Source organism: Callospermophilus lateralis, chromosome 3 (assembly GCF_048772815.1).
Source record: "Callospermophilus lateralis isolate mCalLat2 chromosome 3, mCalLat2.hap1, whole genome shotgun sequence".
Lineage (NCBI taxonomy): Eukaryota > Metazoa > Chordata > Mammalia > Rodentia > Sciuridae > Callospermophilus > Callospermophilus lateralis.
This window is the reverse complement of record NC_135307.1, coordinates 109,083,975-109,108,754: the sequence shown is the minus strand read 5'-3', so window position 1 is coordinate 109,108,754 and position 24,780 is coordinate 109,083,975. Positions and strand designations below refer to the sequence as shown.

The 24,780-nt window shown below is 54.4% G+C and overlaps 1 protein-coding gene across 1 annotated transcript in view; it reads left to right on the top strand.

Annotated features, from left to right (window-relative positions):
• The window catches only part of Igdcc3 (immunoglobulin superfamily DCC subclass member 3), a 39,217-nt gene extending 22,423 nt beyond the window's left edge, over positions 1 to 16,794 (top strand). The window contains exons 3-14 of the mRNA XM_077109074.1: positions 10,367 to 10,511; positions 10,860 to 10,990; positions 11,367 to 11,504; positions 12,751 to 12,909; positions 13,933 to 14,098; positions 14,347 to 14,594; positions 14,792 to 14,956; positions 15,037 to 15,228; positions 15,339 to 15,443; positions 15,871 to 16,009; positions 16,105 to 16,312; positions 16,573 to 16,794. Coding sequence (XP_076965189.1) covers positions 10,367 to 10,511; positions 10,860 to 10,990; positions 11,367 to 11,504; positions 12,751 to 12,909; positions 13,933 to 14,098; positions 14,347 to 14,594; positions 14,792 to 14,956; positions 15,037 to 15,228; positions 15,339 to 15,443; positions 15,871 to 16,009; positions 16,105 to 16,312; positions 16,573 to 16,794 — 2,018 coding nt within the window. The remainder of the gene's footprint in view (positions 1 to 10,366; positions 10,512 to 10,859; positions 10,991 to 11,366; positions 11,505 to 12,750; positions 12,910 to 13,932; positions 14,099 to 14,346; positions 14,595 to 14,791; positions 14,957 to 15,036; positions 15,229 to 15,338; positions 15,444 to 15,870; positions 16,010 to 16,104; positions 16,313 to 16,572) is intronic.
• The last annotated feature ends 7,986 nt before the right edge of the window (positions 16,795 to 24,780 follow it).

The following is a 24,780-nucleotide window of genomic DNA, read 5'->3' as shown; positions in this document are numbered from 1 at the left end:
GCAATTAAAGTGAAGCCTGCTGTGTAATGGGTGTCTCTGAATGGGAGTAGTAATGGGTGCAGTGAGGCTCTCGGCTGTTGGGTGCCTGTGTTTTCCTGTGCGAGTGTCTGTGGGCATCATCTGTCAGGAGCTGGGAGGCAGGCACTGGATTTTGAAGTCAGACTCTCTAAGTTAAAATGCCTGCCTTGATGCCATTGGCTGCGTGTGTGACCTTGGGCCAGTTACCTAATCGCTCTGAGCCTTAAAAGAGCTAGGAATCCCTCCCTCGCAGGGTTACAGCAATGTACATAATTTTTTTGACTACCTGGATTTCCAGGGCTGTTTTTCATAGCCATGTTACTGTGGCCATACCTCAAATCTTGATGCTTTTATCCTTCCAGTGTTTTTTAGGAACTGAGGTGGGAGCATCTAAGGTCAGAGCCTGGGGGACGAGGGAATTTGCTCCTGGTATGTCAAAATATCCAATCTAACATGTTGGCTTCCCTTGTCTGCTGAATGACTGGTGGAGTAGACTCAGGGCCTCTGCCACGAAAATGGAACAGGTGACTATATTTCCCAAACCAAAACCCAGGACATGTCTTCTGACTCATCACCTGATCTGTGATGAAAACAGGGCAAAATATTTAAAATTAGGACTGCTCGGGAAACCTAGTAGCGGGCTTAGTGGAGTGGTCACGTGGAGTAGAGGACATTCCTTTCCCTTTCCCTTCCCTGCTTCCCCAAATTCTAGGGAGGCCCCACCCCACACACACACACCCATGCCATGTGGCACATCAACTCTGTACAGTCAAGCACAGGACCTGGCCCCTGCAGCTCACACCCCCAGCACACTTCACACCCTCCACAGAAGGCTAAAGTCTGGAGAAGAGAAGCCCAGAGCTTCTGGAGCCTCCAAATTACTGGACAGAGGGTTAAAAGTGGGGCTTTGAGAGGTTTTATTCTCTGCAGCTTGTGAAAGCCCAGGGGCTGTTTAGAGGCCTGGATTGCCTCCCCTGGAGCCACTCCTTTGACCCACGTGGAATCAAAGTTCCTTCCAGGCTCATCGGTCCTGCAGAATCCAACAGCTGGATGCAGGGACTTTCCCAAGCTGAATCCAGCCCCCCACCGACCTCTACCTCTCCCCTGTCCAAGCCCCCATTTGTCAGAGGTAGCTGTGGAGAGGGGAGAGATGTGGATTTATGGCTGCTGACTTGAAAGACAAAGTTGTCTTTTGTGTTAGAATTGGGGTGGGGGTGGGGGGAATGGTGAGCTGGTGGTGGAGCAGGAAGGAGGGGCTGGGGTTCAGGGGCCCAAGGCAGGGGATAAGGGGCTCGAGAAGGCTGAGGAGGCAGACAAAGGGATGCAGAGGCTTCCCAGAGCAGGGTCACCAGGCAAAGGCCAAGAGGATCGGTCACCCGCAGGAAGCCAAGTAAGCAGATTCCTCTGTACACCAGGCCACACACCCCTATTCCAACATCCAACACCTACACAGCCTTCCTCTCCTCTGAACATACTCTGGATTCAAAACCTCGATTCATCTGGGCTCAGTAGTGCATCCCTGTAATCCCAGCAGTTCGGGAGGCTGAGGCAGGTATGGCGAGTTCAAAGCCAGCCTCAGCACCTTATCGAGGCCCTAAGCAACTCAGTGAGACCCTGTCTCTAAAAAAAATGCAAAAGAGGGCTGGGGATGGGGCTCAATGGTTAAGCACCCTGGGTTAATCTCCAGTACAAACAAACAACAACAACAAAAAACCCCTTAGTTCAATTCTGACTCTCCTTGGGAAGCCCAGAGAAATAAATATGGGTCTTCTAAGCTCATGCTTTCCCCTGCCCCAAATGGCCCGATCTAGTCAGTGTAAAGGCTTTCTCTGACAGAACTGAAGTCAGAGGCTAAGTGGGGGCCTGGATGATGGGAAATGGGAGGGTATGAGAAGGGTGAGCCTGCGCCAGAGAATCCCAGTGACAGGACCACTCCTGCTCAGAGGACCATGAGCAAGCCATCACCCTCCCCAGGACTCAGGGTCTTCTGCCATCACCTTCCACCTTCTCACGGACTATTCGGGATGGGACATTTACAAGTGCTTTAAGGAGTTTAAGGAGCGTATGAGGCAAGCCTTGGCTGGCTTCCTTGCCCTCCAGGGGTCATCCTGGCCCAACTGCCCACTGGTGGTTCTGCCTGGTGGGTCTGGTGGGTCAGGGCGGAGGCCAGAGTAGCCGTTGGGTACCCGAGTTCAGCAGGTGTTTTAACTACACCTTGGAGAGCCACATCCAACCCCCGGAATGAGCCTGGCCAATAAAGGCATGAGTTTATGGGCTTCATAAACATTTTACTAGAGAAATCAAGGCCTCAATTACCCAGTGGCCTCTTCCAACTGACAGCTCTTCTACTGGGGCCTCTGTGAAGTCCCCAGGCTGAAGTAAGATAGAATTGGCTGAGTTCTGGTTCATACCAGGTTAGCCCCCCGCCCCCAAGCTGACCCCCTCACCATTCAGGCTTTGCAAATTCTGTCTTTACTCACATCTCCAGAGGGCTTGAGACTCCCTGCCAACTACCTCAGCCTTGTCCCCTGCAAGAAAAGGTGACTGACTTACTCCCTTGGAGAAGTTAGTGCCTAGCCTTGCTCTTCCAAAACCTCTCAAGTCTCGGTTTTTCTCTTTCTTTCTTTCTTTCTTTTTTTTTTTTTTTTTTTTTTTAACTTTGTGGTGCTTGGGACTGAACCCAGGGCCTTGTGCATGGGAGACAAGCACTCTACCAACTGAGTTATACCCTCAGCCCCTTCTCAGGTCCCTGTTAACTCCATATTTTACCATCTTTCCTCAAAGATGGATTGCAAGTATTTACTCTTTGCCAAGGATTATGCTAAGCACTTCAAAAATCTCTCTGATCAGATCCCCATGTGCACCAACTATAGTGATGAGAGCTATTAAGTGAGAGATTATTTAATTGCCCAAGTTCACACAGCTCATCATAGTGTGTTCAGATTTGAACTCCCGTCAGGTGCAGTGGTGCACACCTATAATCCCAGCAGTTCGGGAGGCTGAGGCAGGAGGATCATGAGTTCAGAGCCAGCCTCAGCAATTTGGTGAGACCCTGTGTCTAAATAAAATAGAAAAAAGGGCTGGGGATGTGGCCCAGTGGTTAAGCACCCTGGGTTCAATCCCTAGTACCAAAAAAAAAAAAAAGATTAGAACTTGGTTTGGTATGAAGCCAAGGTCTTTGCTGTTACCTGTTATCTCTACAAAAGCTTCTGGCAAGTATTTCCCTACGAGGAGCAGATATCTTCCTGTGTGAGACCTCTGCCCTGTTGGTGACAGCCCTAGCATACCATAAAGTGTGTGTCTTGTCCTGGGTCTCTGCATCGACATGGCAAATTGGGAGGAAGCAGACAGGGGCAGATCTAGCTAATGATGAAGCTGGAAAGGAGCCGTCCTCGCTGGTGGGACAGCCAGGGAGAAAGAGCAGGAGAAAAGGCAGCGGGGCTTTGAGACCTTCCCTTGGGCCTAGAAATCCAGAATATTATTTCAGCTTGTTATCAATTTTTTTTTAAATTATTGAAAAATAATTCATAACCTTTTTTTGGGTTCCTGAGATTAAACTCAGGGGACTCAACCACTGGGCCACATCCCCAGCCCTATTTTTTAAAAATATTTTATTAGTTGTTGTTGGACCTTTATTTATTTTTATATGGTGCTGAGAATCGAACCCACACATACTAGGCAAGCACTCTACCACTGAGCCACAACCCCAGGCCTCCAGCCCTATTTTTTTATATATTGTAGATGGACACAATAACTTTATTATTTGTTTATTTTTATGTGCTGCCAGGACTCAAACCCAGTGCCTTATGTATGGTAGGCAAGAACTCTACCACTGAGCCACAATCCTGGCCCTTCCCTCAACCCTATTTTGTATTTTCCTTAGAGACAGAGTCTCACTGAGTTGTTCACTGCCTCGCTTTTTCTGGGGCTGGCTTTGAAATTGTGATCCTCCTGCCTCAGCTTCCCAAGCCTCTGGGTATTTTTTTCTTTCTTTCTTTCTTTTTTTTTTTTTTTTTTTTGAAAAAGGGTCTTGCTAAGTTGCCTGGGCTGGTCTCAAACACAAACTTCATGTCTCAGCCTCTTGAGTAGCTGGAATTACAAATGTGTGCTACCTCATCCAGTTTCATAACCATTTTTAAGTGTTCATTTCAGTGGCATTAATTATGTTCATATTGTCGCACAACCATCACATCTCCAGAACTCTTTCCAAAGTAAAACTCTTGTTTCTGTTAAGCAACAATAATAGATAATATTGCCCGTTAAACAATATTAATAATTCCTATTTCCCCCACCTCCCAGTCCCTGGCAACCACTATTTTACTTTCTGTTTATGAATTTGTCCACCAACAACTAATAAATTCTACTTATACTTCATATAAGAAGAATTTGTCTTTTTCATTTTTTGTGATACTAAGAATTGAACCCAGGGGCAGCTCAATCACTGAGCTCTATCCCCAGCCCTTTCTATTTATTTTGAGGCAGGGTCCCACTAAGTTGCACAGGATGGCCTAGAATTTATGATCCTGCCTCGGCCTCCTGAGTTGCTGGGATTATAACTGAGTGACACTGTGCACGGCTTAGAATTTGTCTTTTTATGACTGGCTTATCTCAGAATGCATTATGTCTTCCTCAGGTTTCATCTATATTGTAGCATGTGTCTGGATTTACTCCTTTTTTTAAGACTGAATAATATTCTATTTTGTTCATAGACCATTTTGCTTATCCATTCATCTGTCAATAGACATGGTTGCTCTTTTAGCTATTGTGAATAATGCTATGAACTTTATCAGATATCTCTCTGAGTCCCTGCTTTAAATTATTTTGTATATATGTCCCAAAGTATCTCTGGATCATATGATAATTCTATTTACTTGTTTGTTTTTGGTGTTGGCTGTTGAACCTGAGCCCTCGTGCATACTAAGCCTGCTCTGTCACTGAGCTGCACCCCAGCCCTGAGGTCTAATATATTGAGGAACTGCCACACTGTCTTCCATAGAAGCTATATCAATTTATATTTCTACCAACAATGCATGAGGGATCCAGGTTTCCATATCCTCCTCAGTTTCTCCATTTATTTTCTATTTCCATTTTGTTTTGAGATAGAATCTTTCTATGTTGCCCAGGCTAACCTTGAACCCCTGAGCTTCTGAGTGGCTGGGACTACAGGTGTGTGTCCAGAACCCAGCTTATTTTCTACATTCTCTCTCTCATTTTTTTAGTACTGGGGATTAAACCCAGGGGCACTTAACCACTGAGCCACATCCCCAGCCCTTTTTATTTTTTATTTTGAGACAGGGTCTCACTAAGTTGCTTAGGGCCTTGCTAAATTGCTGAGGCTGGATTGTGATCCTCCTCCTCAGCCCACTGAGTTGGTGGGATTATAGGTGTGTGTCACCATGCTGGGCTTTTTCTTTCTTTCTTTCTTTTTTTTTTTTGAATTTCTTTAATATATATATATATATATTTTAGTTTTTTCGGCGGACACAACATCTTTGTTTGTATGTGGTGCTGAGGATCGAACCCGGGCCGCACGCATGCCAGGGGAGCGCGCTACGGCTTGAGCCACATCCCCAGCCCCCTTTTCTACATTCTTAATGGTATCCATTCTAATGGGTTTGAGATGGTGTCCACTATACGTTTTGTTTTACATTTCCCTAAATATTAGTGTCTGGGTTTTTTTGGCTTCAAATTCTAGTGTGTATTTTCTCTATTTGAACTGGCCACATCAAGTGCTTCATCGCTGGCTACTAGATAGTGAGCTCTCCATATATGCAGGTTCTGAATCCTCAGATTCAGTGGGCTGGGGTTGTAACTCAGTGGTAGAGCTCTTGCCTAGCATGTATAAGGCCTTAGGTTCAATTCCCAGCACTGAAAAAAATTGCAGCTGGACTTGGTGGTAAACATCTATAATCCCAGCCACTTGGGAGGTCAAGGCAGGAGGATCACAAGTTTGAGGCCAGCCTGGACAACTCAGCAACACGCTGTCTCAAAATAAATAAATAAATAAATAAAAAGGCAGGGGCTAGAAATAGAGCTCTGTGATAGTACTTGTCTGCCATGTGCAAGGCTCTGGATTCAAGCCTTAGCATTGCAAAAAAAAAAAAGCATCTGTACTGAACATGTATGGACTTTTTTCCTTGGTATTATTCCCTAAACAATATAGTATGACAACTATTTTCATAGCATTTATATTGTATTAGTTACTACAGGTAATCTAGAGATGGTTTAAAGTATACTGGAGGGTACTATAGGATGCATGTAGGTTATATGCAAATACTACACCATTTTATATAAGGGGCTTGGGCATCCACAGATTTTGCTTTGTGCAGAGGGCCCTGGAACCAATCCTTCATGAATCCTGAAGAATAACTTATTGGAAAACGTGGTTCTAGAGGGAACAGTCGGGGGCCATGGGTAGAGGTGTATGGGATCCAGGCACGTGTCTGGAGCTGCCTGAGCAGGAAGTGGTTTTCAGAAGGCTGCCTGTCTTGCTTGGTAGGCTGGGTACTAGGAGGAGACTGGCCTCAGGGACCTTCAGAGGACTCTGGTACACAGTCAGCCCTCTGGAATGGCTGTGTGAGAAGAAGGCATCAGTGCCACTTTGCCAATGCTGCTAGCTTCGGCAAAGGCTGTTGGAATGCTCCATGCAAACATGCCTGCAGCTCTTTCTAGCCTCACACACCGGACAGGAGTCGGCTGTAACCAAGGGGTGGGAGGCCTACGTTTCCTTCCCAGCACTCTGCCTCGACCCTGCACTGCCCCCTGCCTCCCCCTGGAGCCTGTCTAATCAGATCCAGGCCTGACCTTGCCAGAGGTCCTGGACCAGGAGGAAAGTGCCCCCTCCCCTCCCTGAGTGGCCCTGGATCAGGCTCTTAAGAGACCTCTCCCCTCGGGGTGATTTATAGGGGTGTCTAGGAACCGTTTCCTGCCGGTTTCTGCTCCCTCCCAACCCAACGATTACTGTTCTCACTCTCTGCCCTCTGTCTCTCTCACAGCCTGGTTGTACCCATGGCAGGGGCTGGGAGAGTCCTCCCCAGATTGCCTGGGGACAAAGGTGCTTTCTTCTTTCTTTTCCCTATGGTATCTCAGGCCCTCCACTCTGGTAGGACTCCCAGCCACTGTCCATTACTACCTTCATCCAGTTTGAAGTGAGGGACCCAGCACTGTCCCCACCAGGCCAGCAAGTGCCAGCAGGAGCATAAAATATCCACAGTCAAAGACACAGCACCACCACATGTCCACACCACTGATGTCACTGACAGTCATTCGTCCACACTGGGTGCACAGAGATCCAACCCTCAGTCTGTCCAGTCTCCCATGTCTGTCCAGGGTCTCCCCTGAGAGAGACCATGAGGACCCTAATGCTGCTGGAGCAAGAACAGATTTGTGAACAGAACGTGCTCCACCCTGAGACTGCAGCAGGCCTGAGTAGCTGTGGATCCTTTCTCCCCTCACTTTGCAAAGAAAAAATACTATTGCTTGTGACCCAGGAAAATTCCAAGCCTCCAGTTAAGATGAGTAGTAGTGCCCAGAACATGTGGCCGCGGACACAGCCCACTCGTGAAGAAGGGTGGAAGCAGAGCTGGAAGGTCCCAGAAGGGCTCTGTGTCTATCCCTTCATTCATGCTGCATGCCCTGGCCTCCCAGCAAGCCCTGGGGCACCTAAGGGATATGCAGGGCTGACCAGAGGGAGGGTAAGGATTTAAAGAGGGGAACGAAAAGGGAGGTTTGGGTGACCAGGACACCTGTGAGGCCAGGTGGACTCCCAGAGGTGGGGCTGAGGACCATCCCTAGGCCTCAGTACCTTCTCTCCAACCAGCCAGAAGAGGCCAGTTCAGTTTGTAGTCTGCTCTGCTGTTACCTGCTTTGGAGAGAGAAAAACCTGCTGAGAAGTGATAACTAAGGGACACCCCAGCAGAGGGCCCAGGACTCAGTTTCCCTTTGTAGAATGAAGGGATTTGCTTCTGAGTGGTTTAGAGGGCTTTTAAAGGAAAAACTTTCCTTCAAATTAAGTGTTAGGCAGAACTGCCACTCAGTAAAGCTGATGGAGGGACAGCAAGGAGCTGCTCTGATGGAAGGGGAGTGTGGGCAGGGAGAGGCTCAGCTGCATCCCAGGGATTCCAGGGGACCCAGTGTGAGGGATATCAGACTGGCTCCCACCTAGACCTCCCCAGTATCACATTCAGCCCCTGCCATTGTCTGCTATAGCTATAGTTTAGTCGGGGGGGGGGGGGGGGGCAGGGAAGGGACTAAGACTGTGGGCTGGTCAGTAGAGGCCAGATTTCTCCACCCCAGCACCCTGAAGAACAGCAGTACTTTCCATGTGTCTTTCCTCAGGCCAGCTCCTAGCTGTGGGTGCCTCCAGGGAGCCCAGAGTGGAGGCCAGAGTCACAAAAGGATTCTGGTTCCTTAATGAGGAGGCATCTGTAGTCAGCACAGAGCCATTAGCTCCAGCCCCAGGTGTGTGTGTGTGTGTGCGGGGGTGCTGTGAGCTCCTCTCCAGCTGTAGTGAGGAGGGGGCAGGCCACTCCCTGGCTCCCTAATGGAGAGACTGCAGACCCAGGAACCTGGGTGTTCTGCCTACCCCCAGGCCTGCGTCCAGCCCTGCACTACTGGGGTGGGGGGGGAGGCCTCTACAGCACCTCAGCTCCTCCCTCAAGCCCCTGGACTGACCTACAGGCTTCTGGCCTGAGAGAAGACTGGCTGACTTCCCGTGCTCCCTGGGGATCCTCTCACCAAGCCTGACAGGGTATCTGCTGGACTGCTTGTCCAGCAACCCGAAACCCTCGAGGTCTTAGGGTCCTGTCTGTAAGAGCTACGCCACATGGAAACACACGATAAATTACGCATACAGTGTCAGAATCACAGCAGCCACAGGAGCTGACAGATTCAAACCCCCATCCCCACCCAGATGGGGACACTCAAACCACACCCATGAAGACACAGCCCCTCTTCTGCACAGCCCCACATGCGCACAAAGGGGCGCCCACACCCATCAGCCATACTCCCAGGAGGCCCTCAAAGAGGAGGAGGCAGGGCGGGGGATTTTTATGCATGTTTATATTTAATGAATCACATGCAAATGAGATGGAGAATGCACCACAAAGGAGCCAGCCCCCAGAGACTCTGGATGGAAGGGCACAAAGGCTTGGCCTTTCAGGCTGCCCTGGAGTCCAGACCAGGCCCGTGGACTGAGGGGACCCGAGACAGGAGGGCACGGGGGCCACGGGGAGGGCTGCCACACCAGAGAGCCAAGGGCCAGTGAGGGAACAGGCTCCAGTGTCCCTGCTGCTGTGGGGGAGGGCTCCTCCTGGGAGGGGAGCGGCTGTCCCAGTTGATGGAGTGCCGAGGGGCGGGGCTGCTGCCTGGACAGATGGTGCACCGCCTTCCGCACTTGAGGCAAAGTGGGTTTTAATGAAACCACAGCCCTGGCTCTGAAGCTGGGAACCCGTGTGGGAGGCACCCTTCCCCAGGCTCTACTGGGAGGGGCTTGGGCATGGGTGGGGTTGGGGGCAGCAGGGACACTTACCCAGCCTGAAACTGAGGAGCCAGGTATTTGTTGTGCTTCAGCTCCTCTGCCCTAAAGCGCCTCTGCCCTGGCCTCTGCAGACCCCGGTTTTAAGCAGCGAGTTCAGATTCCCCCAAAGGTGGGGGGGCGCTCTGAATATTTATGACACATTGTAATGTAGATTGGTAGGTTTGACAGTCTTCTGAGAGACTTGTCACCTTGGATGGATACACCACCCCCTTGGGGCATGTGGAGAAACTGCAGAAGAACTGGGGGTGAAGGAGGATGAGGAAGGACAAAATACCCTTCTGGTCCCCATAACTGGGATCTGACGACTTTGCTGTGTCTCTGCTGGGAACATTGGACTAATCGGTCTCCTCTCTGGGCCTCGGTTTCCAATTCTGAAAAATGATATTCAGGGCTTGCACCTCACAGGGGGAGTTTATGAAAATAAGTCCAAAAGCAGCTGAAGAGGTGGGAGCAGGCTTGGGGTCAGCGCTCTCTCTGGCTGGTCTTTGTGTGTAGTTCTGGGGTATCAGTGCCTCCAGGAAGCCCCCGACAGACCAGCGTCTCCTTGTTGTAGCTGTCATCTGTGTGTTTGTCCCATCTTTTCAAAGCATCCCAGCCCAACCTGTGCCACCTCTTGGGGGTCTCAACCATGAAAAGTGCCGGCACATCACCCTCACTGCTGCCCTGTCTCACCAGCCCCAGAAACCTCCATGCCCCCATAGGAGTGAGCACCACCTGTATGGGTGGTCACCTACCCTGACCCATCCATGTCCACTCTTCCTCCCTCTGCGCCTTGGCAGTGTGCCTTACCATGGTCTTCTCTTCCCCCAGCCATGTCTGACTTCCACGTGCACCCCCAAGCCACCGTGGGCGAGGAGGGCGGTGTGGCCCGCTTCCAGTGCCAAATCCATGGGTTGCCCAAGCCTCTGATCACATGGGAGAAGAACAGAGTCCCCATTGACACGGACAATGAGAGGTGAGCCTCGTGTGGCAAGGACAGAGGCCAGCCAGTGATGTCAGACTGCCCATGGCTCTGGGAGCTGCTGCCAGCCCCCCAGGGTGATTCTGCCGCTGCAGTTGGGGTTGGTGTCCATGTGGCTTGCATAGCCCCAATTCTAGGCTCATGGACATGCTCATGAGGACTATGTGTGATGACTGTCATACTGGGAATGAGGGTGCCCGCCTGTGGAGTCCCAGCATGTCTGTAATGACAACTGTGTTGTTGGCACAGTACCTGGTCCCGGGCTGTGTCTCTGATGCTCAGTGTCTCTGTGGCCCACAGTGCCAGTAGCTGTGCTGGTGGTCAATTGTGTCTCTCCAACAGGTACACATTGCTTCCCAAGGGAGTACTGCAGATCACAGGACTTCGGGCCGAGGACAGTGGCGTTTTCCACTGTGTGGCTTCGAACATTGCCAGTGTTCGGATCAGTCATGGGGCCAGGCTCACTGTGTCAGGTGAGGGCCCTTGGCCTGCCAGTTCTTCCCCTTGCCAGCTTCCTAACTCAGTCCCACGACTGGCCTCCGGAGCCAGGGCCACCTAGTGCCAGCTGAGCAACTCCCAAGCTCAAAGCCCAGTGCTGGTGGCTAGAGGAGGACCAGAGGGTGGTGGAGGAGGTGGGTGGGAGGTCCACCTGGACTCCATTCTCCCAGGGAGGGCCATCCTCTCATCCCCAGGCTTGCCCATTGCTGAAGGTCCTGTGGGGCTGGCCTGGGGGAATGATGTGCGAGATGCCCTGGTTCCCTGGCATCTCTCTGCCCACAGGACCTGGTTTCTGGGTGGGGTTTGTCCTAGGTTGTGGGTAGGTGAGGAAATGTGGCCTTTCCCTCCCAGGCTCAGGCTCCGGGGCCTACAAGGAGCCGACCATCCTGGTGGGGCCTGAGAACCTCACCCTGACGGTGCACCAGACCGCAGTGCTGGAGTGTGTCGCCACTGGCAACCCGCGCCCCATTGTGTCCTGGAGCCGCCTGGGTGAGCCTCATCCCACAGCCTCCACCCTGCCCCCACCCGCCCCCTGGGAGGCGGTTTCATGGTCTCATCGCCCAGCACTGGGGGGGACTTTGATTCCTGTTTGTTCTCCTGGGGGTCAGTCCTCTCCCTGCGACCTGAGGAGGGGCCGAGTTCCCCCTCCTGGCAGGACCAGGGACGCAGGCTTGCCCACTACATTCTCCCTCCCCGTGCAGAGCTGGCTTAGCTCCCTGGGTTACCCCGTCCAGTCCAGCGCTGTCCCCTCTTTGCCCTGGCCTCAGCCCTCCAGAACCCTCAGCGCAGAGTCTCCTTTCTCTTGCACTCACTCATGCCCTCTGTACCCTGTTGCACCCTGAGCTGTGCAGTCCCAAGCCCCCCAAATCTCTGCCAGTCATCCAGCCCTGCTCTGGGCTCTCCCAGTCTCTAGCCTGGTCCCCTAGCCCCCCAGCCTAAATCCTGAGGCAGCTGAGGGAAGAAATGAAAGGGTGCAGATGGGCCCACATTGTCTGAGCAGAGAGGTCACTGGGGGAAGGAAACTCTGGAGGGGTGGGGTGGGGTCGCATTCACAGGGAGACTGTGCCACATTGTAGCAGCTGAGTGATCAGGGAAGGAGGGGGCAGCAGGCGGGATAATGGAGTAGATTTCACCACTTCAGGGACTGAATGGGGAGCTGTCTCCTTGTGTTCTGACTGTGCTAATCTGATCCTGGGGTGGGGGAAGGGTCTGGGTCCCTGGGAGAGGCTGAGAAGAGTGGCCTCACCATCAGGAGCCAGTAGGCATTGCCGGAACCATCTGGTCCAGCATTTCCCAAAACACGATTAGAAGGGACAGAATGCTCAGTGGCCTAACAAATTCGGGAAACAAAGTTAACCAGGTCCCTTAACTGCAGGACTTCTCAGAGCCTTTATATTAATGGGCATTTTAACTGACCATCCAGAAGTGGAATGGATATTTGACCATGGAATTTTTTTTTAAGAGAGACAAATGAGGTTGGGAAAAGTTGATGGAATCCAAATCCTTTATGGACTGAGAAGTGGGAAAGGGACTTGAAGGTTAGCAGCGAATCAGCAGTTACTCTGGAATCAGGATGCTGGACTCTGCTGTGGGCGAGAGCACTGGCCTGCTCTCTGCCACCGCTGGGGGCAGAAGACGGGGGTGTCAAGCCAAGATGAGGGCTCTGGAGAAGACTGATGGAAGGGTGGACCCTCTGGAATGTTCCTGTGCCTCCCCTCCCCCACTTCCTTCTCAGATGGCCGCCCCATTGGGGTAGAGGGCATCCAGGTGCTGGGCACTGGAAACCTCATCATCTCAGACGTGACAGTCCAGCACTCGGGGGTCTACGTCTGTGCGGCCAATAGGCCGGGCACCCGGGTGAGGAGAACCGCCCAGGGCCGGCTGGTGGTACAAGGTAGGGACCAGCCACGCCGGAAGGGGGGGCCCTCCGCACTGCCCTCCTCCTGACCCTCCCCTGCCCAGTCCTGCCGCTTCAGCATCCCATGTCACCCTGTACCCACTTATGCCCTGTCCCTTGCCACTCACCAGGTCCCGACAGCAGCTCTTGGGAGTCTGGGGGATGCCCTCGGTTGCGCAGCCCACGTGCCCCCCTCCTCCCTGGAGTCCGGCTGGCCACCCCCCACCTCCCTCATGCGCCCCCCACGTGCCGTTCTTATTCACACGTGTGGCACTAACACGCTCACACCTGCCTGCCTGCGGCTCCCTGCGCGACTGTCATTTTCACACGTGCACGTCAGCGCCTGCCGCATGCGCAGAGCGGCCAGGGCGCCCCGGGCACCGAGCCCCTGCCGCTGACCAGGTCAGCCCTCGGTCCCAGCCCTGGGGCTCCACTGTCACCGGGACCTGGGCTTGGAGCTCCATTCAGGAGTGGTTGTTGCCTCCTTGAGAGCAGAAGGGATGGGAAATGGGGGAATTAGGAACTTAAATGCCGCTTGTTTAGCATTCCATGTGCCGTTAATCTGTCCAGATGAAAGTGATGGAGCATTTCATTTCCCGGGTGTTAATAGAGGCCTGAGGCTTGGGATTGGCGGAGAGCGGAATGGAGTGTAGGGCTGGGGGGCCGTTAGGAGGGCTCATCCATCTCCCCGTCATTACCGCCTCCGAGGTGCAGCCAAACCTATTAGCACATTTATTTATTTAACAATTTCCTGAACTGGGAGCTCAGCTTGATTGCTTTCGGATACAAATGTCAGTCTTTTGAGTAGTGGTTACAATGGAGTCCTCTCTTGGGTCTGCCAGGGTAGAGGAAGGAGGGAGGGAGGCTGGGGTCCTGCTAGCCACATGGGGAGTCTCCAGGGGGCCATGAGTGTCCCAGCCCACCTCAGCCCCACGGCTGCCTCCCCAGCCCTTCCCGGGCAGCTGTCTCTCCCCTCTCTACCTGACTCTCACCACTCAGTGCTCCTCTGTGCCCACCCAGCCCCAGCGGAGTTTGTCCAGCATCCCCAGTCCATCTCCAGGCCGGCTGGAACCACAGCCATGTTCACCTGCCAAGCCCAGGGTGAACCGCCCCCTCATGTCACGTGGTTGAAGAATGGCCAAGTGCTGGGGCCTGGAGGCCATGTCAGGCTCAAGAACAATAACAGGTGTGTGTGTGTGTGTGTGTGTGTGTGTTCGCATGTGCACACTGTTGGGGAGAGGACTGGGGAAGAAAGGGAAGGGGCCTGGGTAGTGGCCTAGTAGGCTGTGCAGCCCTGCTGGGAAAAAGCACGACACTGGGACCCGAGACAGGTTCACGTCCCTGGGAAACCTCAGTCAGACAAGTTGCTTGTCTAAAGGGACCCAGCTTCTCCATCCCTCTCAGGAGGGGACCTGAGGCTCTCCTCCCTTGCAGCACACTGACCATTTCTGGAATCGGTCCTGAAGATGAGGCCATCTACCAGTGTGTGGCTGAGAACAGTGCTGGCTCGTCACAGGCCAGTGCCAGGCTGACCGTGCTGTGGGCCGAGGGCCTGCCTGGGCCCCCCCGCAATGTCCAGGCTGTCTCTGTGTCATCCACTGAGGTCCGTGTGTCCTGGAGCGAGCCCATGGTCAACACCAAGGAGATCATCGGCTACGTCCTGCACATCAGGAAGGCGGCTGGTGGGTGGGCCTGGGGGGCACAACCAGCTTTGCACCCCCACACCGTTGTTTCCCATCCCTTTCTACCCTGAGTGTCCCGGCCAGCACCCTCCTCTCCTTCCCCCACTCCGTCCCCACTGCCCTCACTTCACAGGTGTTGGCAAGGTTGCCTCTTGTTCCTCATCCCCCGTCCCCCGCCCTGCGCTTTGCCTCCCCAGACCCTCCAGAACTGGAGTATCAGGAAGCAGTCAGTAAGAGTACCTTTCAGCACCTGGTGGGCGACCTTGAGCCCTCTACAGCCTACAGCTTCTATATCAAGGCCTACACACCAAGGGGGGCCAGCTCAGCCTCCATGCCCACCCTGGCCAGCACCCTGGGTGAAGGTGAGACTAGGTGTAGAGTACAAAACCACAGACAGAAACTTTTGATGAAGCCCTCACATCTTGGCCTCCTCTGCCTTTAGCTCCTGCCCCCCCGCCACTGTCCGTGCGGGTCCTGGGCAGCTCCTCCCTGCAGCTGCTGTGGGAGCCCTGGCCCCGGCTGGCCCAGCATGAGGGTGGCTTCAAGCTCTTCTACCGCCCTGCCAGCAAGGCCTCCTTTACGGGTCCCATCCTGCTGCCTGGAACTGTGTCCTCCTACAACCTCAGCCAGCTGGGTGAGGCTTGGGGCTGGGCAGGGAGGAGGTGGTGTGGTAGGGTCACCTCCCCGCACCCTGCCAGGATGGAGCTGGCTGGGGGGCAGTTTCTCACAGCCTCCAACCCCCAGACCCCAGGGTGGTGTACGAGGTAAAGCTGCTCGCCTACAACCAGCACGGGGACAGCAACGCCACTGTCCGCTTTGTGTCTTTGAGGGGAGCGTCTGAGAGGACAGGTGAGGGCTGGGACGGGCGGTGGAGCTACATGGGCCTGAAGGAAGGAGGACAGGGTCTGAGCGGGAGGGAAGCAGGCCAGGTAGGAGGGTGTAAGCCTGTAAGCACACAGGCTCAGACCTGTGGGAAGCTTGCTGTGTGGCATTCTGTGTGATGTTGGTCAAACTACTTACCCTCTCTGAAACACAGTTTTCTCCTGTACAAACAGGCATAATAAAGCCTGTCTCAAAAGCCATGGCAAAGTGCTATTCCCAGTATCTGGCTCAGAGTTGGTGCTCAGTAGCTGATAGAAAGAACTGGAAAGGTTGGGCTGGTGTCACATAAGTGAAGTGGAGGGCCTAGTTGAAGGAGAAGGAGCCCCAGAGGCTGGGTGTATGGGGGTGCTCCAGGCCGGGAGAGCCGCAGCCCCAGCCTGCCCCTGCCCATTAGCTCTGAGCCCACCATGTGACTGTCGGAAGGAGGATGCCGCCAACCAGACGTCCACCACAGGCATTGTCATTGGCATCCACATCGGGGTCACCTGCATCATCTTCTGTGTCCTCTTCCTGCTGTTTGGTCAAAGGGGCAGGTGGGTGCTGGGAAGGGCAAGAGGCTGGCTGGGGCGGAGGCTCAGCCCTTGGGACTCCTGCCCCGGCGTTCCCCTAATTCTTGCTTATCCTTTAGGGTCCTCCTGTGTAAGGATGTGGAAAACCAGCTCTCCCCTCCCCAGGGTCCCCGGAGCCAGAGGGACCCTGGCATCCTAGCCCTGAATGGGGTGGGCCGCGGAGAGCGAGGGCAGCTGGGCCGGGGTGAGAAGTGCGTGGACGCCAAGGAGCTGGAGCAGCTGTTCCCCCCAGCCGGGGTGGTGGGGCCACCTGGCTCCAGGCCCACTGTGAGTGCCAGAGAAGCTCCTTCGACCCTGACCACTCTCCCACCCTGCCCCCCCTCATCTTGGCCTTGGTCATTGGCCTGAGCCAAACTCTGGGTCTTCTCTGGGCACAGAAGTCCTGGCCATGCTCCTCTGCACCCCTGTCGGGCAGAGGCCTGAGGTCTAAGCCCAGGGGTGGGATGGAGCCTGAGCCCGGCCCTGGGGGGTCTGTGGGCCCTGCCTGGGTCCTCCTGCTGACCCTGTATGCTTCCTTTCCCCAGCAGGATCCCACAGCCCCTGTCCCGTGTGAGGAGACCCAGCTCTCCACGCTGCCACTGCAGGGGTTTGGCCCTCTGGACAGGAGGGCGACAGAGGCCAAGACCCCCTGCACAGGCCCTGTGGCTGCCCTGTTGCCCCTGGACAGTGGCCCCAACCTCCTTGGAAAGGGACAGGTGACCCAGCTTTCTGAGGCACCCGCTGCCCAGCCAGCTCACTCCGGACAGTAGCCAGGGCCTGGCAGGCTCTGCAGGGGGTAGCCCCCCGTTCTCAGGTCGAAGGCAAGAGTTCTCCTGTTATGTGGGCTTCAGGTGGCCCTGGGCTGCCCAGCACTTCTGTCCTGACTGGAGGCCGGGGTGGGCCAGGCCTAAGGGGCCTCGGCAGGGACCCCGGAGCTGGAGGGGCCCTAGAGAGCCTTCCCTCCTCAGACTGACGCCCTGGCTGCTGCCTGGTCCCCACCTGTCTGGGCACTGGGCGGCTGACGTCCCTTAAACGGAAGCGAGAGGAAGGTGAACTAGACTCAGATGCCCCCTGCCGGCCACGCGCCCTGCTCCCTTGTCTTCTCAGGACCGAGTTCTGCCCTTTGGCTCAGCACCTACCTCAGCCGGAATGAATGTCCTCGGGGGAGTGGGGTGGTGGCCTAGTCCCTGCCCCACGGAACCCGGATGCACCTACCTCAAGCCCCTCCCGGGCGCCCCTCCCTCCCCACGTGTTGTCCAGAGTTAAGAAAGAAAAAGAAAAAAGAAAAAAAAAAGCACGTCCCCATTTCCAGGTGTGAAAGAAAACGTCTACCTCAAGGCTCTGGCTCCGGGGCCTGTGCCCTGGACCCTCTGCCCGGCCTCTGCTTTGCCCGGCCTCTGCTCTGCCCACTGCCCTGCTGCCTCCCCCGAGAGGAGGCCCCGGGCCCAGCGACCCATGGGGCCTACAGAAACGAAGAGGGAACTGGTCAGAGGGAAAAATGTGAAAAAAGCCAAAAATGAGAGGAAATGGATTCCTCGAAATGTAAATTGTTGTCCCAAACTAGCCACCTCCCAGCAGCTGACATCGCCTGCCTCCTGCCCACGCGCTGTTACCCTCTTGGCACACCTGTCCCCCCATCGGGATCCCCACGACCCTCTCCACCTGGGCCTGGGGAGGTGGGACGTCACCCACAGCCACAGCCTGCGTCCTGTCCTTCCTCCTGGGGCAGCCTGGCCGCCGAAGGTGTAGTACGTGTGGTGGGGGGCACGTCCCTGGCCAGGTCCCCAGCCCTCGGTGTGGCAGGCCAGCAGTGACCCTCTGGGGGCCCTGGACCCCCTCTGTCAGCAGATGTGGCCGGGAGGTGTTTGGATGGAGGTGTGTTAAGGGCCCTTGTGACTTTCCTTTCTGTTGTGAACTACTTAGGTGAAGAAGAAGAAAAACCAAGGAAACAAATACCTATTTTTGGTTACACTCAGAAACATTTTTTTAAATAGAAGAACTTTTTTTTAAAATAAATAAAAGATACGTGTATTCCTGAAGAATGAGACTAGAACCTAAAGTCCTCTGACCCCCACCCTCTAGGGACACCCCACCCTGAAATTTAGTTCGTTAGCCGAAGGAGGTAGAATTCGTGATGTTTTCCTAGGAAACTAGAGTAGTGTCCTGTGGACTGGGGAAGGGTGGTCCTCCCTCCCCAGGGAGGGAGAGGGCAGTGCCAGGCCCCGGGGCTCTGAGGCAGTCCCCTGTCTGCGCAGAGACTTCCTTCTGGAGCCCACTCTCCCTTCGGGAGGGTGGGGCTGGGCCACCTGGCCTGACTTGGGTTTTGTCACACACTACTCATTTTGACTGAATAAAAGTCCTGTTGCCAAAGTGAACTTGAGTGTGTTAGTGGCTGTCAGCTCCCTGGGGAGGGGTGGGCATGCTGGGCAGGCCAGACACCCACCGCCCCACCCCCCCACCCATGGGGTCAGAGCTTGAGAGGATGATGGCAGAGCCCCGTGCATCATGACAGGCACTCACCAGGTTATCTCCACGTGCCAGGCAGGCTGTGGGACCTTGTGCTGCCTTGTGGGGTAGACACCCTAGTGACTGTCCGGCTTCAAATTCCAGATTTAAGAAAGGGAAGAGAGGAGCCAGGTGAGGTGGCGGCGCACACCTGGAATCCCAGCGACTCTGGAGGCTGAGACAGGCGGATCTCGAGTTCAAAGCTGGCCTCAGCAACCCTGTCTCTAATAAAATACAGAAGTGGGCTGGGGATACAGCTCAGTTGGTAGAGTGCTTGCCTTGCATGCACAAGGCCCCGGGTTCAATCCCCAGCACCACAAACAAAAGGGGCGACTGGGGATGTGGCTCAGTGGTTAAGCACTCTTGGGTTTAATCCCTGGTATCAAAAAAAAAAAAAAGGAAGAGAGGGACAGAAGGAGCCAAATCTCCTCCACCCAGATAGGGGCACGCCCCAAGCCGTTGTCCAGGCCAGGCTGCCTGGTTCCAGGGTCTGCCTGCTGACAGTCTCCTTAGCCCCCAGTGAGGACGCTGAGACTCCAAGGTAAAAGCCGCCCAGGACTGAGCCTCCTGGACAGGGCTGGGAGGGCTGTTGCTTTTCAGGTGTCGTCTATGAGAGGCTTTCCTTCCCATCCTAAACAGGAGGAAAATGAGGCTGACCCAGTGACTTTTTCCAGGGCACCCAGCCGGGACCGCTGGGGGAGGCCTCACCATTCCTCCACTGTCCTCTTGGTCCAGGTTCCTGAAGTCAGGTGTCCAGGATTGCTGAGATTGGCCAGAGGCCAGGGGAGGCCTGGCTTGATGGAAGTCATGCTGACCAAGATCTGAAGGTCTGAGCTGACCCCAAGCCTAGTAGGAGGCAAGGATGTAAAGCAGCTGCTACTGAAGTGGAAAGCCAGGCCTCACTCCTGGGGAGCTCTGCAACTGTGGGAGTCAAGTTCTTCCCCCAAAACTCCTTTGCAGAGGAACATACCAGGATGGTGGTTTATAAAGTGACATCCCCGCTGTGGCTGGGGTGTTGGGAGCTTCCTGGGGTGGGGGGGCGGTTGTCACTCTACCTTCCCACCTTCCTCCAGGTTTCTCTGTCCTGTTTTGGACTCTTTGTGGAATTTCAGTGGAGATCAAGAGTCTGCTCCTGAAGGGATGCTTTTGGTGGTGGTGGTGTAGGAATGGGGCCCAGGGGAAGCCTCTGGCCCGGCACTTCGGGAAGAGACCTGCAGGACGGGGGGCCACAGAGATAGTGTTGGGGATGGCGCTGGACCAAGCAAGAGAAGCCCAGGCCCGTGTGCTGTCTGTGCTGAGTCTCCAAGGAGTGTCCCCACTTCCCCTTATTATCCCGGGGAAGGTCTGGCCCCGGCAGAGGGGAGATGGCACCTTTCTTACACAGCCCTTTACACAACTCCGGCAGCCCAAGGGCTACAGGGGAGGAGTGTGTGTGTGAAGCAGTCACTGAGCGGGTGGGAGTCCCCCCCAGAGCCACCTCCTCAAAAAGCCCAAGATGCTAGCACTGCCACCCGAAAGGTGCCCAGAGACCTTTAGAAACCACCCTGAGATGTGCACACAAGTCACATGCAACTGTGGACGGGCCTGTTCCTGCCCCCACTGGGCTCCCGGCTAAGGCAGTAAAGCTGGGAGGAGGAGGGGAGTGGCCCTGAGGTGGCAAAGAGCCCAGAGGCCAAGGCTGGCGAGCCCCGGTGCCCCGGCCCCCCACACCCTCTTTGGGCATCTAGGTCTGGCAACGTGCCCTGCTCCTCCGAGGCCCCCAAACAACTGCCCCAAACCCTGGTGGCTTAATGCACTTCCTTTACCTTCTAGCCGTGGGGGCTCCTCCGAGGCCCCCAAACAACTGCCCCAAACCCTGGTGGCTTAATGCACTTCCTTTACCTTCTAGACAGTGGTCTCTGCTCCACTCAGCACGTCAGGGAGGCATGAGGCCGGGGCAGGAGCCATCTGAAGTCTCCACAGGCCCAGGTCCAGGGGGCGGCTGGAATAGCTGTCACAGGGGCCTACACGGAGACACCCTCCCAAGGATGGTGTCCTGGGGGCGAGAGCCAGGAGGAAAGTGCACCATCATGTCTAACCTTAATCACCAAGGCTGGCCATATTCAAGGAATTCGAGGGGAATTGGATCCCACCATTTGAGGGGATGCCAGAGAACGCGGACACGTGTGTTTTGTTTCTTTCTTTCTTTTTTGGTGTTTTAAAACGACCCCAGGAGCACGCAGGAGGACAGCTGGGAGCTGAAAGCTGGGGAGCCAGGAGGCAGGAAAACGCCACCTGGTGGCCCTCATGGTGAAGGTTGGGGACATAGCAGCAGGGGATGGCTGGTGGACTGCAGGAGGCCCAGAGTGTCCCCAGTTCCTGAGCCGGGACCTGTTTAGGGGCCTCACCCCTATTATTGGTCAAGATTGGTCTGAGCGTTCAGTTAGAGGCACAGGGTGGGGGACCAGGCCTCTGTCAACTCCCTGAAAGTGGCTTCTCCAACTGCCTGGTCTCTGATGCTGGTTTGAGACCCCCACCCACCTGGAATGGCAGGTGTCAGAGCGGCAGAGCCAGCGGGAGGGGTCTGCGGACCCCCATGAGACTGGCACAGCAGCTGAGGACCCAGGAGGGGTGTGAGCGGCTGCAGGCGACAGGGCAGTGGGCAGCAGTCCAGCCACACCCCACCTGGAGCCCTCCCCCTCAACCAGCCGGACCAGTGGCAGACCCTCAGTACTGGACAGAGTGGACAGAAGGAAGACAGAGGGGAGAGATTGGAGACCCCAGGGTGGGAGGTGGTAAATGGGGGGGTCTTCCTGGAGAGGAGCTGGGACAGGTGGCAATTGACTGGAAACAGGTGAAGCCGGAAGCCACCAAGGGTGGGTACCTGTCCTCAATTCTGGGATCAGGTTACAGTCAGAGAGGGGACAGGTAAACCCATGGCCCTCCCTCAAAAGGCCTCATAAGTACTGCCCTGGGCTGGTCCCTCTGGACCACCTTGGAGCAGGGAGGGCCCGGGAGGGGACGGGGCTGAGATGAGGGCTGGGGAGGAGCAGGGAAGGAAGGCCCTTCATGGGCTGAGTGGACGCAAGCTGGACTCTGAGCTCCCTGTGCCACAAGCCACTGCTTCGATGCGGCTGTCTCCAAGTGACAAGCATAGAAAGCATCCCCTAGAGTTGAGAAGGGTGGCCCTGAAGTCCAATGGCTCTGCCACTCCCCAGTCATATCACCGTGAGCAGATTATTGAACTTCTTTAGGCCTCAACCCCCCCACACCTAAGCAGAAATAATAGGCCCTCCCTCAAAGGGCTCTTGGCTCTGCTGGCTCTGTGCAGAAATCGAGAAGCTGATCCTAAAACTTCTATGAAGTTTTACCCCAAATAACCCAAACAATCTTGATGACAAAGAGGAACAAATTTGGAAGACTCTAGACTCTGTGCTTTCCACACACACTACAAAGCTACAAAACGACGTTGCCTGGCGTGATGGTGCACACCTGTAATCCCGGCAACTCAAAGGCTGAAGCAGGTGGACTGTGAGTTCAAAGCCAGCCGCAGCATCTTAGTGGGATCCTAAACAACTTAGTGAGACCCTGTCTCTAAATGAAAAATAAAAAGAGCTGGGCTGTGACTCAGGGGGAAAGAACCCCTGGGTTCAATTCCGAGTTTAAAAAAAAAAAAAAGGTGTGGTACTAGCATAAGAGAGACCTATGTAACAACAGAATAAAATTAAGACTCCAGAAATATTCTCACAATTATGGTCAATTGAATTTGGACAAGGGTGCCAATACTTTTCGATAGAAAATTGTCTTTTCAACAAATAACACTTGACGGGCTGGATATGGGCCCATACTCAGGAGGCTGAGGCAGAAGGATCACAAGTTGGAGGCCAGCCTCAGCAACTTAGCAAGACATTATCTCAAAAAAAAAAATTTTTTTTTTTTTTTTTAAAAAGGGCTGGGTGCAGCTTGGTGGTAAAGCACCCCTGGGTTCAATCCCTAGTACCAAAAAGGCGGGGATGGGGTGTGGAGCAGGGAACTGGAACAAGGAGATATTCACATGCAAAGAATAAATTTGAATACCTTACTTACTCACACCACATTAAAAAATTAACTCAAAATGGACCAAAACCTTACATGTAAAAGCTAAGAAAGAAGAAAACATAAATGTACTATTTTGTGGCATTGGATGAAGCAATACTTTCTTTGATAGAACACCAAACCCACGAAAAATAAAAGAAAAAAATAGGACTAGGCTGTGGCTCAGTGTTGGAGTTCTCCATAGCATGCACAACCCCCTGGGTTCCATCCCCAGTAACAGGACGGAAGGAGGAGAAAGAGAAGATAAATTGGATTGGATATCTTAAAATTTAGAAACAACTTTTGTGCTTCAAACGACACCATCAACAAAATACAGAGCTGGGTGGGGGGAGCCCTGGAAGAGGCTGAGAGGGAGAGTTCAAGGCTTTTGCGAGAGGGAAGGGTTCAAGAGATCCACTGGAGCAGGCAGAGTGAGCAGGGCAGTGACCCTAAGCAGTGGCGTCAGGGGGACTGCGGGGTGGGGACCCAGGGATGAGGAGACTCTGAGGTGGGAGGTACTAGAGCACCTGGGCCGCCTCCCTTTGGAGCCTGGTCCCTGACGGGCAGCCCGGCGGCTCTGCCACCTGCCCTCCGCGGAGAGGGGCTGTGACTGGAGGGTTTTGCTGCCACCCTGTGGAAACGGTGAGAATGACAACCATGGGACAGAGGCCTGGCCCCCACCCACGTCCAACAGAACAGAGCAAGGCCCAAGGGCAGGTTCTGCACAAGCCAGGGACAGCCCCGGCCCTCGGTGAGCTGGCAGTCTCTGGGCTGGAATTCAGGTCACTACGACCTTTCCAAAGACGGACTCGGAGGAGTATGGGGAGAGGCTGGAGCAGCAGAGGAAAAGGTGGCCTCTGAAATTCTGAATAAAGGAAGGCTTTGGAGAGGAGGCTCTGGAAGGGGGGAAGGTAAGACGGAAGGCGCAGCCCGAGCAAAGGCCTGGAGCTCGCGGGGCAGCCAGGAGGAGGTCATTTGCTGCAGGGGTCCGGCGCGTAGTAGATGGTCATCAAGGGCAGGAGTGAAGGACTCCTGGATTTCCAGCACCTATGCTTCCACATGGTTGTGTCTGAGGAGAGCAGTAGTAGCTTTGCAGGAGGGAATAAGTTAGAGAGGGGAGTTTCCTGGGGGGAAGGAAAAGGAGCCTCTAGGAGTCCTACTGTCCCAATGACAAGATGCCTCTGGGGCTGGGGCTGTGGCTGTAGCTGGGTGGTAGAGCCCTTGCCTAGCTCGGGTGAGACCCTGGCTCCCAGCACCATGAGAAGAAAAAAAAAAACCACCTGCCATTACCTCGTGGGAGTCTTCCCACAGCCTTGTAGGGGGACAGGACTAGACTCACTGTCATCCTTCCATTTGACAGATGAGGAAACCAAGGTCCAGAGGAGTGAGTGGGTGGAGCTGAGGCTTGAACCCTAGGCTCCTTGTCCTCAGCCACCTTTTGACTTGTACCAGTATACAGAGGAAGGGGAGTTGGGGGAGGGCCTCTAAATCAGCTGGGATGGAGATTTTTCCTTTTGAAGGATGAGGAGGGACCTGTTATGCTCGAATTTGGAACCCCCAAAGACCACCAGAGACCCAATATCGATGCAAGCAGCAAAGAGGTGTTTATTGCAAGCTAGCTCGGTCCTCCGCACGCACACACAGCGACTGGTGACGCTGAGAGGCCCCGAGCCCAGGGTTTGCAGCAGTTTTATATATTCTTTGGAGAGGGCAGGGACTTCACATACATCATAGCAAATCATCACACACCGAGGGAAAATCAAATAACAACTCTAAAACATGATTAGCACATTCACTGGCGGGAACAAGTTGGGTAGGGGTGATTGGTCAGTACAAAAGGGGTACTCATTTGAACTGATTGGTTTAAGCCAAGAGGGGTGTAGGTGCTGAACTACATGGCACTGGGAGGGTCATCTGGCATCCCAGGTATTTCCCTGTCTCATGCTGATTGGTGGCTGCTAGGAGGCTGCTATGGATCCCCACCTAGCCTGACTGAGTCAGGGACACCTGGTGCAGCAGATCTCTCCTGTTATTTGTAGATAAACAACTTAGCAGGGTGGAAATGTGCTTAGGAGTGCTCTGTGGGTTTTTCCAAGGACTAAGGTCATGTCCCTTCCTTGGACAGACTTTACTCTGAGGTAGAGGCTGGTTTTTCAGACCCAGGTGGTAGACCCCAACCCCCCATGAAGTACAGTGTG